Source organism: Nylanderia fulva, unplaced genomic scaffold (genome assembly GCF_048542155.1).
Source record: "Nylanderia fulva isolate GAGA-0341 unplaced genomic scaffold, ASM4854215v1 Scaffold150, whole genome shotgun sequence".
Classification (NCBI taxonomy): Eukaryota; Metazoa; Arthropoda; class Insecta; order Hymenoptera; family Formicidae; genus Nylanderia; species Nylanderia fulva.
Genome location: NW_028189731.1, coordinates 61,034 through 77,138, shown reverse-complemented (window position 1 = coordinate 77,138; position 16,105 = coordinate 61,034). Strand labels below are relative to the sequence as shown.

The 16,105-nt window shown below is 40.2% G+C and overlaps 3 protein-coding genes and 2 long non-coding RNA genes across 5 annotated transcripts; 3 read left to right on the top strand and 2 right to left on the bottom strand.

The window, feature by feature from the left end:
• Positions 1-1,149: 1,149 nt before the first annotated feature.
• LOC146724068 (uncharacterized) lies at positions 1,150-1,702 on the bottom strand. The gene is made up of 2 exons (XR_014924232.1): positions 1,618-1,702; positions 1,150-1,532 (listed from the first exon to the last, which is right to left on the bottom strand). It is a non-coding gene; the product is annotated as an uncharacterized LOC146724068 (long non-coding RNA).
• LOC114933860 (uncharacterized) lies at positions 1,686-4,152 on the top strand. The gene is made up of 2 exons (XM_029306433.2): positions 1,686-1,851; positions 1,898-4,152. Exons 1-2 carry the CDS (start codon positions 1,686-1,688, stop codon positions 4,150-4,152), a joined length of 2,421 nt encoding a protein of 806 aa, XP_029162266.2.
• Positions 4,153-4,301: 149 nt separating this feature from the next.
• Positions 4,302-5,681, top strand: LOC114933859 (uncharacterized). The gene has a single exon (XM_029306432.2). It carries the CDS (start codon positions 4,302-4,304, stop codon positions 5,679-5,681), a length of 1,380 nt encoding a protein of 459 aa, XP_029162265.2.
• Positions 5,682-8,565: 2,884 nt separating this feature from the next.
• Positions 8,566-14,296, top strand: LOC114939768 (uncharacterized). The gene is made up of 4 exons (XM_085480599.1): positions 8,566-9,037; positions 11,648-13,007; positions 13,400-13,582; positions 13,688-14,296. Exons 1-4 carry the CDS (start codon positions 8,870-8,872, stop codon positions 13,906-13,908), a joined length of 1,932 nt encoding a protein of 643 aa, XP_085336725.1. The 5' UTR covers positions 8,566-8,869; the 3' UTR covers positions 13,909-14,296.
• Positions 9,895-11,283, bottom strand: LOC146724067 (uncharacterized). The gene is made up of 4 exons (XR_014924229.1): positions 10,883-11,283; positions 10,733-10,792; positions 10,065-10,113; positions 9,895-9,982 (listed from the first exon to the last, which is right to left on the bottom strand). It is a non-coding gene; the product is annotated as an uncharacterized LOC146724067 (long non-coding RNA).
• Positions 14,297-16,105: the final 1,809 nt, after the last annotated feature.

The following is a 16,105-nucleotide window of genomic DNA, read 5'->3' as shown; positions in this document are numbered from 1 at the left end:
GTGGAAGGAACACAAACACGGTGTTCCTTACCTCGGAACTCTCTCGAAGGTCGGTAGAAAACAATCACGTTGGTTCACGCTCTCTCTTGTCGAACGGATCTATCGGCGTACGGTCGTTCGCGCGTACAGACAGCATTCCTTTTCGCTCTTCTCGATTTTCGTCGCACTTCTCGCGGGAGATCGATTTTGTCGTTGGATTGCACTTCCGGCAATCATTGCACGCTTCTAATTGCAGTTCACTTGCATTAGAGCGTTTCTTTTGCACTGTGTAATTATTTGTAAAATATATTGTGTGCCGTGAACTTTCCTTATTTTTTTTTCTTTTTTTTCTGTGCCGTCCTAAACTTGACACTCGCGTCCGCGCACTAACTATAATCACTCCGCGTAGCACGGAATATTGCACATTTGCTGGTTCTTCGAGCTGGATAATCGACAGGTCGTAATTTGTCGCGCCCGGCACCTATTGAACTTCGCCGTCGGGGTGAGTGCGTGCTCCGTGACCGTGTGAATGTCCAGTGACCTGTGACAAAGAAAATGGACATGGATCAAATAATCGACGCTCAGCATGAGCTCTACCTACGCATACTGCGTAGCGTGGAGAACTTGAAGAAGATCGGGGCGAGCAAATTGAACGCCCACACTGTCCAGGCTGCAATCCGCGTCCTGGACGATAAATGGGCCAAATTCACGGAACAGCATGAAGAGCTCCGCGCCCACTTCTGGAAGGAGATCAAGCGGGAGAAGTACACCACCGAGGACCTCCTCAGCAAGGTTGAGACGGCGTATTATGGGCAGCGCTCCGAACTCGCCGGACTGGAGGAGCAGTTCATCGAGCCTGTGGGGCCCGCCCTCGGCGAACGGGTCCGAGAGACGGCTCCGTCCCGCCGAACTTTACCGCGGATCAACCTACCGTAGTTTAGCGGCAAGTTCGAGGACTGGCCAGCCTACCGAGATCTGTTCAGCTCCATGGTCCTAGGAGACGCGTCCTTGACAAAGATTGAACAGCTGCATTACCTGAAAACCAGCGTAAAGGGTGATGCTGAACAGCTGATTCGCAACCTGCCTTCTACTGAAGAAAACTTGGAGGATGCGTGGGAATTATTGACTACGTATTTCGAAAATAAACGTTTACTGGTCAGATCCTACCTGACAGCCTTCACTTCGCTGCCGCGATTGAAGGCCCCGTCAGCCGATAGACTACGCCGACTGTTCCACGGCGTGCTCACGACAGTCGGTGCACTGAAGGGCATCGGGCGCCCGATCTCCGACTGCACAGATCTATTCGTCCACCTGGTCGTCGAGCTACTGGACGCTGAGACTCGACGTGAGTGGGAGAGCTCCCTCGGAAGGTCGTCGGAGCCTCCGTCCTACGACAAGCTCCGGGAGTTCCTCCAGGAACAACTGATGACCTGGGAGGTCCTCCAGTCAGTGAAGACCGTAGTGCCTGCCAAGCCAACGGAGAAGTCCAGCCGCTCCTCTCGCAGCAGCCATGTGGGTACCAGGGGGCCTGATCCGCACCGCAGCTGTCCGCTCTGCAAAAAGGATCACTTTATTGCTTATTGTGAGCAGTACAAGAAGAAGACGGTTAGCGAGAAGCGGGAAGCCATCAACACGCACCAGCGGTGCTGGAACTGCCTGGGTCGTCATCTGCTAGCCGATTGTAAGTCGCACAAGGCGTGCGCTACATGCTCAGGCCGGCATCACACGACGTTGCACGACGCCTTTGCGGCTGTGGCCTTACCTGCGACTGCATCCTCATCTCCGACGGCGACGGTCCACGTCGCGAGGCGACCACCGCGGGAGTGTGGACCGGCGCTTCTGGCAACTGCCCGTGTATTCGTGGCCGACCGCGTGGGTACTCGGCATGCGGTCCGCGCGCTGATCGACCCGGGCTCAGAAACCTCGCTGATAGCGGAATCCTTGGCGCAGCGACTTCGGCTCCCGCGGACCCCATCGTCAGTGGCCATCTTTGGAGTGGGAGGCATCCAGACGGGCGTCACTCACGGATGGATCACCGCCACCGTCTCCTCTCGCGATGGACACTTTGCGCTCGCCGTCTCGCCGCTTGTCTTCCCACGCCTCACGGTGTACGGTAGAACCTCGGAGAACGAGGCCCGTTCCTGGCCCCACCTCGACGGTCTCGAGCTTGCAGACCCGGAGTTCCACCGCCGGGATGCTGTGGAGTTGCTGCTTGGCGCCGATGTCTATCTGGACCTCGCTCTGCCGGAGGGCTTTCGCCGAGGAGGACCTTGCGAGCCCGGTGCCCTGTTGACTCGCTTTGGCTGGGTGCTGCTGGGCGTCGTTGGAGCCAGTCACGTCGCGGTTCCCGTGTCGTCTCTACAATGCTCCACGGGGGACGATCTGGTAGCTCTCGTGCGCCGCTTCTGGGAGACCGAAGAGCATCCTCGTGCCGCCTTGCCGCTGACCGCTGACGAACGGGAGTGCGAGGACCATTTTGTGCGCACCCACGTGCGACTTGAAGACGGTCGCTATCAGGTGCGACTTCCGCTCCGTCCGGGGCTGCCGGATCTCAGCTCCACGCGCCGCGCCGCGTCACGGCTCCTCGACGTCATGAGGCGTCGGTTCATTCAAGATCGCGAATTCGGTTTACTGTATCGCGACTTCATGAACGAGTATCTGACACTCGGACACATGTCGCCTGTCTCCGCCGCGTCGCTCTCGCCAGGTTCCAGAATCTGCTTCCTGCCTCACCACGGGGTGCTACGGAGCTCAAGCACGACCTCCAAGATCCGGGTGGTGTTCAACGGCTCGGCGCGTACTGGCGGCGGGTCGTCACTGAACAACTGGCTGCTCACCGGACGTAACTTGCTGCCGTCGCTAGCCGATACCTTGACTCGCTGGCGGCGACACCGCTATGTCTTTGTCGCCGACATCAAGATGATGTATCGTCAGATACAGCTGCACCGCGACGACCGGGACTTGCAGCGGATCCTGTGGACAGAGGGAGATGAGGTCAAGGAATTCCAGCTGAATTCCGTGACGTACGGCCTAGCGAGCGCACCGTACCTCGCCATCCGCGTGCTCCATCAACTCGCGAACGACGAGGTTGGCCGCTTTCCGCTGGGCGCCGATGTACTGCGCCAGGATGTCTACATGGACGATGTACTCACCGGAGCCGCCACCCTGGATGCAGCGGACGACCTCCTGGACCAGGTGGCCGCGCTCTGTACGGCGGGCGGCTTCCCGCTTAGGAAGTGGGCTGCCAACGACGATCGCCTCCTGGTAAAAATCCCGCTCGCACATCGCTTGGACGTCATGACAGGTGCCCGACTGCCGTCTGAAAGTCACTCCGTCCTGGGCCTCCGATGGAATCCAAGGGAGGATGTTCTCTCCCTCTCCGTACGACCAACCTCAACGGCTCTACCGACGAAGAGATCGGTGCTCTCGCAGACAGCACGTCTCTTCGACCCACTAGGCTGGTTGGCGCCGATCATAGTACGTGCCAAGCTGCTCGTCCAATCAGCCTGGATACAGCAGCTAGACTGGGACGCTCCGCTGACAAGGGACGACGCCGCCGAGTGGACCCGCCTGGAAGAGGAGCTGCCCTTGCTTGAGGAGATCAGGGTGCCACGCTGGTTCCAGGGTGACGCTGCAACCAACTCGCAACAACTGCACGGATTCTGCGACGCCTCCGAACGAGCCTACGCTGCCGTGATCTACCTCAGGGGCGTGATCGACGTGACCCTGGTAATCGCTAAGACCAAGGTCGCACCGGTCAAGCGTGTATCGCTCCCCCGCCTGGAGCTTTGCGGGGCCACCCTCTTGGCTAAACTGGCCGAACACGTCCGGTCCTCCTTGGGCCTAGAAGGATCGGCGATGCATCTTTGGACGGACTCCACAGTCACGCTCGGCTGGATCCGAGGACACCCTGCAAGATGGACAACATTTGTAGCCAACCGAGTCGCCGAAATCCACCGAGAGAACCAAGACGCAAAATGGCGGCACGTACCCGGCAGAGACAATCCAGCTGACTGCGCCTCCCGGGGGGTGTCGCCGAAGGAGCTGCTACGCCATTCGTTGTGGTGGCATGGGCCGACCTACCTCAGCGGTCATCCTGACACCTGGCCGAAGGATGTAGGATCCCAGGAAGAGACCAGCCTGCCAAACAGCGACCGCAAAAATGCCACGTGATCAGGGAAGTGCTGGAACCTGAAGAGCTTCGCCGATTCTCCAGCCTTCGCCGGTTACTACGCGTATCCTCCTGGATCTGGCGTTGAGCAACTCGCCAGCGCCGCCCCGTCAGCGACGAGGCCGCTCCTGACCTACTGGGGCCGGAGGAGATGGACGCCGCCCTGACTCGATGGATCCGGGTAGTCCAGGAAGCGAACTTCCACCTAGAGCTGCGGGACCTTCGTACCGGGAAATCGCTGGCGACCAGAAGCTCACTCAGGAAGTTGGCTCCCATGCTCGACGATGAGGGGGTCCTGCGGGTTGGCGGGCGGCTGAAACACGCTGTTCTGGATGCCGACCAGCAACATCCAGTCATCCTACCACCAGAATCACACCTCACACACCTGGTGATCGATGCCGCTCACAAACGCACCCTGCATGGAGGAGTCCAGTCCACCGTGGGGAACATCAGGGAACGTTTTTGGATCCCACGCGCCCGTCAACTGGTACGAAGTCACATACATTGCTGCCTCCCTTGCTTGCGATGGCGGGCGGCCACTCCGCAACCGAAGATGGGGAATCTGCCGAGGACGCGGGTCACACCAAGTCGACTCTTCCTTCACACCGGCGTGGACCTCGCTGGCCCGGTCTGGCTCAGGACGACGAAGGGCCGCGGTCACAAAGCTCACAAGGGCTTCCTGGTAATCTTCGTATGTTTCAGCACCCGCGCCGTCCACCTGGAGGTGACCAGCGACTACTCCGCCGAAGTCTTCCTCGCTGCCTTTCGCCGGTTCGTGTCGCGTCGAGGGAGATGCACGGCCCTGTATAGCGACTGCGGCACCAATTTTGTGGGTGCGGATCGACAACTTAGAGAGCTCTTCAGGGCTGCGAGCGGCGAAGTCCACGCCCTCGTTGGCCGCCTAGCAGACGAGGGAGTTCGATGGGTCTTCAATCCACCGTCGGCTCCCCATTTCGGCGGCCTGTGGGAGGCGGCTGTCAAGGCCGTCAAACATCACCTGCGGCGCACCATCGGAGAGGCTAAGCTCACCTTCGAGGAGCTGTCCACGCTCCTCGCGGAGGTCGAAGCCTGCCTAAACTCAAGGCCCCTCGGGGCCTTGTCGGATGATCCAGACGACCTTGACGCCCTGACGCCGGGGCACTTCCTGGTGGGAGGGCCTTTCCTCAGCATCCCGGAGCCGTCCCTCTTGGACGCCCCTACTAACCGTCTGAACCGGTGGCGACTTCTGCAGCAGATGCGGGACCATCTCTGGCAGCGATGGACCCGCGAATACCTGCAGGGACTCACACCACGGCCCAAGTGGTGGACCTCCCGGGGAAACCTCTGCAAAGGTCAGCTGTGCCTCATCAAAGGAGAGAGCACCCCGCCGTGCCGGTGGCCGCTCGCCCGAGTTACGCGCTTACACCCGGGCGAGGATGGCCAAGTGCGCGTGGTGGACGTCCGCACCACCGTCGGTGAACTGACCCGGCCAGTGGTCAAGCTGGTCCCACTGCCGACGGTAGCCGCCGTGGAGTCCGGGACACCCGCGTAACCGCGTGTCTCGTGCAACCTCGCGCTCGGAAAATACCTGTGAAATATTGTAAAATTAGTGATAAAATTAGTCGTTCGTCTCACTATTGTCAATTGTACTGCGTTAACTCTTCTCATACTTACCTGTCTCACATATTTAGTCGTCTATCGCAGCTCCACTCGCTCAGCACGTGGCACATGGGGCTCCTAACCTCGCCTGTCAAAACTCGCGTTCGCGCTCGATCCGCGGCCGCGACGGCCATAAACCCGACGCGATAAAACCAGTCGACACACTATCCTTAGCAACCCTAGGATAGTTTGTCGCGTGTACCCGACGAAGGCGGGCGGGATGTTGCGGATTGGAGAGAGAGAGAGAGAGAGAGAGAGAGAGAGAAAGAGAGAGAGAAAAAGTGTGTGTGTGTGGGTGTGTGGGAATGCATGTCGGAGTGCATTCTTCGCCTTGCGACAAGCGCAGCTAACTGCGCTGAAATAGCCGCTCGAATTTAGCGACGATTCGCGCTAAATCTCCGTGCGCCAATCGCGAGCGAACGCGCCCCGCCATATCGCAAGACCGCGCGCGTCTTTAACGCTCGCAATACCTGTCGTTTTGAACGGTGACAGGTAACCGTCTCGTCATAAATATAACCGACGACAACAAGTGATTTTGTCCTCCGACATTCGAGAGGATTCTATCTTCATGTGGAAGGAACACAAACACGGTGTTCCTTACCTCGGAACTCTCTCGAAGGTCGGTAGAAAACAATCACGTTGGTTCACGCTCTCTCTTGTCGAACGGATCTATCGGCGTACGGTCGTTCGCGCGTACAGACAGCATTCCTTTTCGCTCTTCTCGATTTTCGTCGCACTTCTCGCGGGAGATCGATTTTGTCGTTGGATTGCACTTCCGGCAATCATTGCACGCTTCTAATTGCAGTTCACTTGCATTAGAGCGTTTCTTTTGCACTGTATAATTATTTGTAAAATATATTGTGTGCCGTGAACTTTCCTTATTTTTTTTCTTTTTTTTCTGTGCCGTCCTAAACTTGACACTCGCGTCCGCGCACTAACTATAATCACTCCGCGTAGCACGGAATATTGCACAGTGCAATATAAAGTCTGATTTTAATTTGATAAGTTGTGATAATACAAATGACAGTGATAATATTGAAGATTCTGCGCATTTGACTGTAGATGCTCCTTGTATCGATGAGAATTTTAATACATTAATTGTTAGTAACACTATTGAGATAGCGGTAAGTGTATAATGTATAATTAATCAGATTACAAAACATTATGCGGAGCATGTTTTAATATTTATTGCCAGTACTGAAAATCTATAATATACATAAACTATAGATTTTCAGTACTGACTGTGTATATCGAATATGCCCACAGTGATCATTCTATATGCAGTTTTATTTACATATTTTGCGTTACAATACATTACAGCTTTTGCAACATCAGTTACTTGCAATAAAAGTTCTCTACTTTATTTTCATAAATTTTGTTTACAGATTCTTCGCCAGCTATTAATTCTAATGTATCATGTTATGTATGTTCAGTATTGATACAGCAAATGTGAATTACGATATCGAAAATGTTTCAACAATAACTAAGATTTCGGATGTTAAACAGAGCGTTCAATGTTGTAATAAATTTTATTCTACTTCTAAAATATGTGAAAATGCGAATGTTATTGAGAAATTTAGAAAAACTAAAAAACCTAAAAAAACTCCGAAGATTCTAGAAATACAAAATGTTAAGATATTACTAAAGAAGATTCCAGTGCGCACAGAGAAAGTTGATAATATTACAAATAGTATACAGATGAATAATACGTATAATATCGATAATAGTGATGTTTCTTCAAATGCAAACGGGACTTACGTTATCGATAATATTTCAAGTGAAACATCTTGTCCAGTTGCAGAATCTACACTCATAGAGAATCAGTTAGACTTAGAGTGTGAAATCCATAATAATAATTCTGAGTCTGATGATACATCCATTACATCTGAAAATAATTTAGATAGTAGTTTTCATTTGTCAGATTGTTCTAAGCTTGAAGACACAGATGAAGATGAAGATGAAAATGAAACTAAAAATACACATGAACGTACGATTAATACAAGTAAAAATAAATCTGTGAACAGGACATTAAATTTGACATCAACATTTTCATCTGAAGTATGTGATGATAGAAATATGTATGTGGAAACTTCCAATAATCCTAAATTAAAACAAAATATGTGCGTATATTGTGAAAAATTTCAAGCGCAAATTGCAAGACATTTAGAAACAGTACATAAAGAAGAAGAAGATGTGAAAAAGTTTTGTCTTTTACCTAAGGGTAAGTTGTATGTTATATACAAAGTTGCCAATACTATTTAGAATATCTAAAAGTTAATTGAAATCGAAGTTCCTAATGTGAAAATGACAAAGAAAATCATTTATCATAGCTTTTCAAATTTTAATACTTTATATATTTAAAATTATGCTTTTTAAAGTAAATATCTATTCAAGTTAATCACTCAAAATTTTAAAAATAAAATTTTGTTATCTATATTTGGCTAATTACATTCAAAAACGTTTTCTTGTTTAATCGCTCATAACTTGAAAACTGTGAATGCATCATCTTTCTTATTAACACATTTCCATATATAACTTGTACATATACTACTAAAGTATATGTATAACTTCATTTTAAACAATAGTCTTTAAATTTAAAAAAATATATAAAAAATTTTGCCAACTATAATATTTGATCAAATAATTTCTGATACTTTTCAAATATTAATAATTCATTGTGTGTATATTATGTGTAAAATTTTTAATAATTTACTTTTAATTTAATCATAATTTATTATACATTTTGTACTTACTATTTCAGGTAATCCGGAACAAAAGAAGATTATTGGTCTACTTAGACGAAAAGGAAATTTCATATATAATACTAATTCTAACTTAAATAAAGGAGATTTAATTGTATGCCGGCGTCTAAGAAATGAATTGAATAGACAAGCAGCCGATTTTATTCCTTGTGCTAAATGCAAAGGGTTTTTTTCTAAAAATAATATAAGACATCATTTTGCATCATGTGCGCCAAAAAGGGAATATCCTCAAAGAAATGTTAAAATATTGGGACGTACTGTGGCTTGTCGAATTCATTACAGTGCAAATACACCATTAAGAAGATTGGTGTTCCCAGTAATGAGGGAAGACAGCGTAACTCAAATTATTAGATATGATGAACTGCTAATTGCTTTTGGCAATAAAATGTGTCAGAAGTATCGTCTCCAACATCAGCACGATATGATTAGAGCGCGACTGAGATTACTTGGACGATTTCTTATTGTTTTGAGAGATCTTGATAATAGTGTTATATCCCCCAAAGATATACAATAGATATAACTATTAAAAGTTAACTAATATTAAGAAATGGGTACTCGTATTGCATCCGCAATTACGACAGACACTGACCGCGTTAAAAAGCGCATACGATGCGAGGTATACGCGAAATCAGAATTACGACAGATAATGACCGCGTTAAAAACGCATACAATGCGAGATATACGCGGAACAGAAATTGGTCAACGTGCAAGCAAAGCAGAAGGACTTTGAATCTGCTTCGCTTGCACCCAGATTCTCGACCGGGGAAACCTGTTGCCAGGCACCCCTTCCGATCGGGAAAACTCCAAAAAACAACGATATAATAATTAAAAAAAATTTTTGAATTCAAAAATCTGAAATTTTTGTAAATTATATAGCGCTAAATATGTATGATAACAATAAATTTAAATAAGAAAAATTATATAATAAACAACAGACTTTATTTATGTGTGATTATTTCCAACTTTTACAAGCTTATTTTTTATACTTATAATTTTTTTGTTTTTTTATTATTTTTAATTTTTGTTTTGTTTTTTACTTTAATTTTGTTTTTTATTTTTTATTTATTTCTAATTGTTTTTTATTTTTTATTTTTTATTTTCTAATTTTTTTATTATTTTTTTTTTATTTATTTTCTAATTTAAACATTAAAACTTTGTTGGCAGCAGTCGGGAGTTTTTTTTTTGTAAAAAATTTTATTATTTTCTAATTTTTTTATTTTCTAATTTATTTTTTATTTTCTAATTTTTTTTTCTAATTTATTTTTATTATTTATTTTCTAATTGTTTTTTATTTTTTATTTTTTTTTTAATTGTTTTTTATTTTTTATTTTTTATTTTCTAATTTTTTTATTATTTTTTTTTTTATTTATTTTCTAATTTATTGCTGTTCTTATGCTGTTTCTTCATTCTTTTGTCTCTCTGCTTCTTCATCCTACACATGTAAAAGTTTTTATTATGTAATATATATATTACAATGTATATAATATAATAATAATAATAATAAAGACACATACACTCACCATGTGACTGCAATGTTCTATATTCTTTCCAAATATTTTTCTGCTACAATTTTTTTAATTAATATAATATAATATAAATAGAGAGATAAATAAAAAAAAATAGCTAGATAGATAGATTGATAGATAGAGAGAGACAGATGACAAAGACAGATGACAACAATATCTTATATCAAATACGTAAACTTGTACGCAATTATAATTATGGCTTCGACAAATATATTAACTTTCTTATGGTTATATAAGTTTATACATTATGTAATCACAAGTAAGTTTATATATTTGTATAGCCTTAATTATTATTACATATGTGAATAATCTTTTGTAGTAGATAATTGGCTATGTAAGTTAATATATTTGTCTGCATTGCCATAATTATTGGTGCGCTAATATCTTTGTATAACTATAAATATATTTGTATACATATTTTTAATTAATTATATAATTATTATATAATATACAAATAAGAGAAAAAATAACTATATACATTTATACAATTATATATGTGGATATTTATAGCAATGTGGCTACGTAGCAAATTTAATAGCAAATAAGTGGCTACGCAGACAAATATAAATTCATATAGCCATGTTATGACTACAACAGATTAATTATATTATTAATTATATTATATATTTTTATTAATTATTAATAACAAGACTTACTCGTTTTCTATTATTAATAATGTTTTCTTCTTCAGATATCTCCAAGCGAGTATCTTCTTCCTACATATAAATAAAGAAACAATAAATAAATAATAATTAACAATATCCTAAATAAAGAAAAAAACAATAAATATAAAAGAAGAAACTTACTCCTTTATTTATATCTTCTTGAGATATATCCATAATAATACACTTCACTTAATATTGTTGTTGACAATAACACGCAACAGGTGACAGCTAACCTATCCTATCAGTCCCGTCATTATTACTTCGAGATGTATATACCAATGTCACCAACATTCCCTATCCGGATACTACAACGAATCTCATTGGTGAATCATTTTTCCTCTTAGGTTCACACAGCAGCCAATGAGAGACCGTATTGACGAAATAATACTCATTTTTCACTTTTTATTAATAGAATAAATAACGATAATAATACGCTTTAAACCTTCCTTGATTAATAAGAAACTTATGTTCCAAAGTTGATATAAAACTATGCAGTAGTTATCGAGAATTAAGGTCACGACCGATCCGGGCTCGATGAAACGCATACTTCCTTTCTTTTCGCCAACCTACGGTTGGCAGCAGTCGGGAGAAAAAGAGAGTAGAGACGCGACAGCTCGCTCAGTCGCAGACACAAATAATCGCTCTAACCACGATCTCGCTAACCGCGCGCGCACTTAGCATCGACTCGCAGTTGTGCGCGATACGCGGAGTAATATAAAGTCAGTGCCGCACACTCGTAAAGCTTCAGTGTATTGATGGTGAAATAAAATAAAGACTAAGTGGTTGAAGTTGAATAAAGAATTTTAATACAAAAAGTGTAGTGCATTTCTCTACAAACACCCGACAAGTCCTGACGCCCCGGATTCCCATCCCAATTTGGCGCGACCCTTAAGTGTCTCTCCCGAGGCACACAACAATAGTATAGTAGATTTCTCTTCAATATATAATCCAACAAATTATGAACAATGCATTAAAGCTGTAAATAAACTTGCACAATTCGATGAAAAGACTTGGACATATAAAATACCATCTATTGCAACATCTTTAGGAACACTTATAAAACAAATTGGGAAACTTTTAAGAAGTATATGCATTAAGAAACAAGATTGTAGCAAACAAACTGTGGTAGAAAATTTTTTGAAATTATTTGAAGAGGATTATCCTGTTGCTGTAAATAAAATTGTGTTTGAAACTCAAGGGCATCGAAAAAGGCAAAAGAATATTGTCTTGCCATCTATAGATGATATAAAAATATTCAATGCTTATCTCAAAGCTGAACGCATAAAAGCTCTAGAATCTTTACAAACAAATGGTTTCTCAATTCACGCATGGCGTATGTTAACTGAAATAACATTAATATCGATTATGATATTTAATAGAAGACGTGCTGGTGAACTGGAGCGTGTTTTAATTGAAAATTTGGAAAATTGTGCGGCAATTTCAAAAGAAGAAGCACCTGAATTATATAAATCTTTATCTAAATATGTACGGATGACAATACGCGGCAAATTAGGGAGAACGGTTCCTGTGTTACTCCATGAAGAAATATTAAAATGTATGCAAATGATTATTAATTATCGTAAAGATGCTGGCGTACCCGAAAATAATCCTTATATTTTTGGTATATATTCACTCGACAAAAGAAGATTCAAATATTTGAGAGCATGTGTATTAATGCGAAAATATTCTGTAATTTCTGGGGCAAAAATGCCAACTTTGTTACGAGATACAATATTGCGGAAACATATTGCTACAGTATGTATGTCATTAGATATATCTGAACATGAAGTGAATGATCTAGCTGATTTCATGGGCCATCACGAAAAAATACATAAATCGCACTACAGACAGTCAATCGTAACAAAAGATTTGGCTATATCACGTTTACTCAAATACGCACAAGGAGGAGACACAACAGATGAAAGTGATAATGTTGATGATGAAAATGAAAACAGGGATGATTCGATTAATAATGATAACTCAAATTTAAGTTTAAATACTTCTGATACTTTATCATTAATACAAACGAGATCATCTAAACTGCCACGTTTACTCAAATACGCACAAGGAGGAGACACAACAGATGAAAGTGATAATGTTGATGATGAAAATGAAAACGGGGATGATTCGATTAATAATGATAACTCAGATTTAAGTTTAAATACGTCTGATACTTTATCATTAATACAAACGAGATCATCTAAACTGCCTAGCAAAGAAAAAATTATCAATAATCATCTACATAATAATATCGAGAAAACAAAAGGTACGTGGTGGTTTGAATAATATCTATATCAAATAGTACACGTACTGTGCTCGTTGTTTTAACAGTTCTTACAATAAATATATAAGACAACTTTAGAAAAATACTGTTTAAAATAATTATTAAATATTAGATATAAGAAAAAGAAAATTTGTATTATTTTTTTCTATATATACATAACAATTATGCAAAAAAAATACTTTTTAATTTTCCAAAATTATTTGCATTTTTTAAATAACATTTTTTAATTCTTTCTCTTATCATTTAGTAATTATCTCAAACGGCATTCATTTAGAGACATATTCTATATAAACATTAGATACTACATATTATATACTATACTAAATTCTATATAAACATATATATATATTATATTAATTTTGTCATTATTTTAGAAAACCGTTTGGCTTCTAAGAGGAAAGTTAATTATAATATTGAAAATGTGACCGAATCAGATGATGAATGTAATACAGAATCAGATTTAAATATTTTATCAAAAAGAGCAAAGCAATCTGAACAGGTGACTAGAGGAAAGAATAACGTAAATAATAATACACAGAGGCAGAAAAAAAGAATGAGTAAGTTTAAATAATTTTTCGATTAAGTAATATATGTTGTTCTTTATTAAACAACATATTTCATAATAAATGTACTAAATTAATGTAATTTTATTATTATTTTAGCATCTGTTGTTGGTTCTACAAGAAATAGTACTCATAAGATCAGATGGACGGATGATGAACGCACAATAGTTTTATCTTCATTCCAACCTGCCATAAAAAATAAAAAATTGCCATCTCTTCGTGAAATTAACGAAATAAAAATTAAATATCCTGTATTAAAAGCCCGTACAAGTGCTCAGATAAAAAGTTGGTTACATAACCAAATAAGAAAAAATACTTAAAACTATTATCATTACAATGTGTCGTTAAAATTGCTCTTGTCGTATATTCTATTCTGCTATTGTTGTTTTCATAAAAAAAGATGTCCTATTACGGTTTGTACATGTTTTAAAATTATATAACTCTTCTGATTCTCCTCTAACCAAAGGAAAACAAGTTTTTATTTTAAAAAATTAATGGTTCAAAATTGTGCAACGTTATCTCTACGAATACGAGTACTGCTTTCAATATCAAAATATCAGATATTACAATGAAAGAATTATATTTTAACATTGCACCAATGTGATACATCTTTATTAAGATTCCGTACAAAAACAGTCTTTAAACATTCCTTTTATTGTAAGAATTATAATAGATGTAAAATTATTATATAGATTTAAGATTATTAAAGTGCTTATAATTATAAAATATAATAGACAAGATTATTTATAAATACTTATATATATTAATAGTCAAGAAATTATTATTTTCTTAAAAATTGTTATTTTCTTAGAGATGTTTTATTATTTTGTATCCAAGATAGATTTTATATCCAAGTTAAACTTAAGAGTTATAATTTTTTTTAAGTTTTCTTATATATCATAAATATATCTTATTATGTGTAATTCCTCTAAACGTATATAATATTAAACATAGAATACATACAACTTTTGTTAAAGTATGGCGAACAAAATTCACTTAAGTACAATAAAGCACATTTATATTTGATATATATATATATATATATATATATATATATATGATTTATGCAAATAAACATTTCATGGAGACCTAAAAAAAGATTTTATAATAATTTGGTAAAGTGCAATGGAACGTATCAGCAATTAAGATAATTTTCAAATAAAGATATTGTATTTCAAATATATAATACAGATAACATGTTCAATCAAAAAACATGTAAATTATATATTTATTTAGACTAAACGTTAATAATAATTATAAAATTTTATTAACGTTTACAATATATTTGTGTAATATCATTCGTGCGTGTCGGTACATATTAAGGCGCGTCATTACGTGTAGATAGACGCGCATGGACATGTGTGCACTCATGCCAGCGCGCACACGTTTCAGTCAAATAAATTGAAAACATAAAGCCGTTTATAGTCATTGTCTATATGCCTCATAATGAACTTAAGACGATTTAACTGTGTATATCGGTAAATAGATACTTAAAATCTAATTTTAATGATGTGAAAGTATACGAAAATGCAAAAACTATGACGAAGTAATTAAAACAGCTAGAAGTCATCGAAATAGTTAATGTTCACGAAAAATCATTGTCAAAATCGATTTACATATATATATATATCAATTAACACGGTGTAAAGGTTGTTTTAACGACAAATATATACAAAATATATGAAATATACATATGTCGTCAAAATTACCTTAATGTAGCTATAAATTATATATTAATCGATCTGGTGTAAAGGTTGTTTTGAGGACAAATATATAAAATATACATATGTCGCCAAAACAATCTTTACACCGGGTCAATTAATATACAGTTTATAACTGTATTAAGGCATTTTTGCCGACCAGTCGTCAAAACAACCTTTATATCGTTACAATATGTAGATCTGGTCGTAAAAACTGCCTCTGTGCATTAAAAACTATATATTTTATATACACTGTCTTTGAAACTGCCTAACCATAAAAGAAGTAGTCAAAACTACCATTTTGTACTTTTCCACACATTATTAAAAAACTAGATGGAATTTTTTGAAACGATTTGTTGCATGTTACTCTCTGGACATTTGCGCATATTTTCATATTGAATAAAAAAAATGTCGTCAAAATTGCCCCTAGACATATATATATATATATATATATATATATATACATATAATATGTAAGAAAAAACAAAATTATAATTATATTATAATAAAAAATATATCAATATAGATTATATACTTGGATGGTGTACAAGCTAAACCGCCAAAGGTGGCATTATACAACAATGGCAATGTACCATTTGAGTAACAAATTTTAAATAACACATTAATTGCGACATTAGGCAAATACAATGAAAAGTCATCAAGTTCAGAGCCAGAAAAAATTAAACTTTGTGATGTATTCAATACCTCAAATCGCATCTGTAGGTTTCATATATTATACACAAAGAGAATATATCTAATAGTTACATATACAAATAGAAATATTAAATATAAAGAAACATCTCTTTGTATATATATA

Coding starts and splice junctions, on each gene's coding strand:
- LOC114939768 (XM_085480599.1), top strand. CDS start 8,870: ATGAGGGAAGACAGCGTAACTCAAATTATTAGATATGATGAACTGCTA. Junction 13,008..13,399: donor TAATATCGAGAAAACAAAAG/GTACGTGGTGGT, acceptor TCATTATTTTAG/AAAACCGTTTGGCTTCTAAG. Junction 13,583..13,687: donor GAGGCAGAAAAAAAGAATGA/GTAAGTTTAAAT, acceptor TTATTATTTTAG/CATCTGTTGTTGGTTCTACA.
- LOC114933860 (XM_029306433.2), top strand. CDS start 1,686: ATGCTCAGGCCGGCATCACACGACGTTGCACGACGCCTTTGCGGCTGT. Junction 1,852..1,897: donor GTGTATTCGTGGCCGACCGC/GTGGGTACTCGG, acceptor ACCCGGGCTCAG/AAACCTCGCTGATAGCGGAA.
- LOC114933859 (XM_029306432.2), top strand. CDS start 4,302: ATGGACGCCGCCCTGACTCGATGGATCCGGGTAGTCCAGGAAGCGAAC.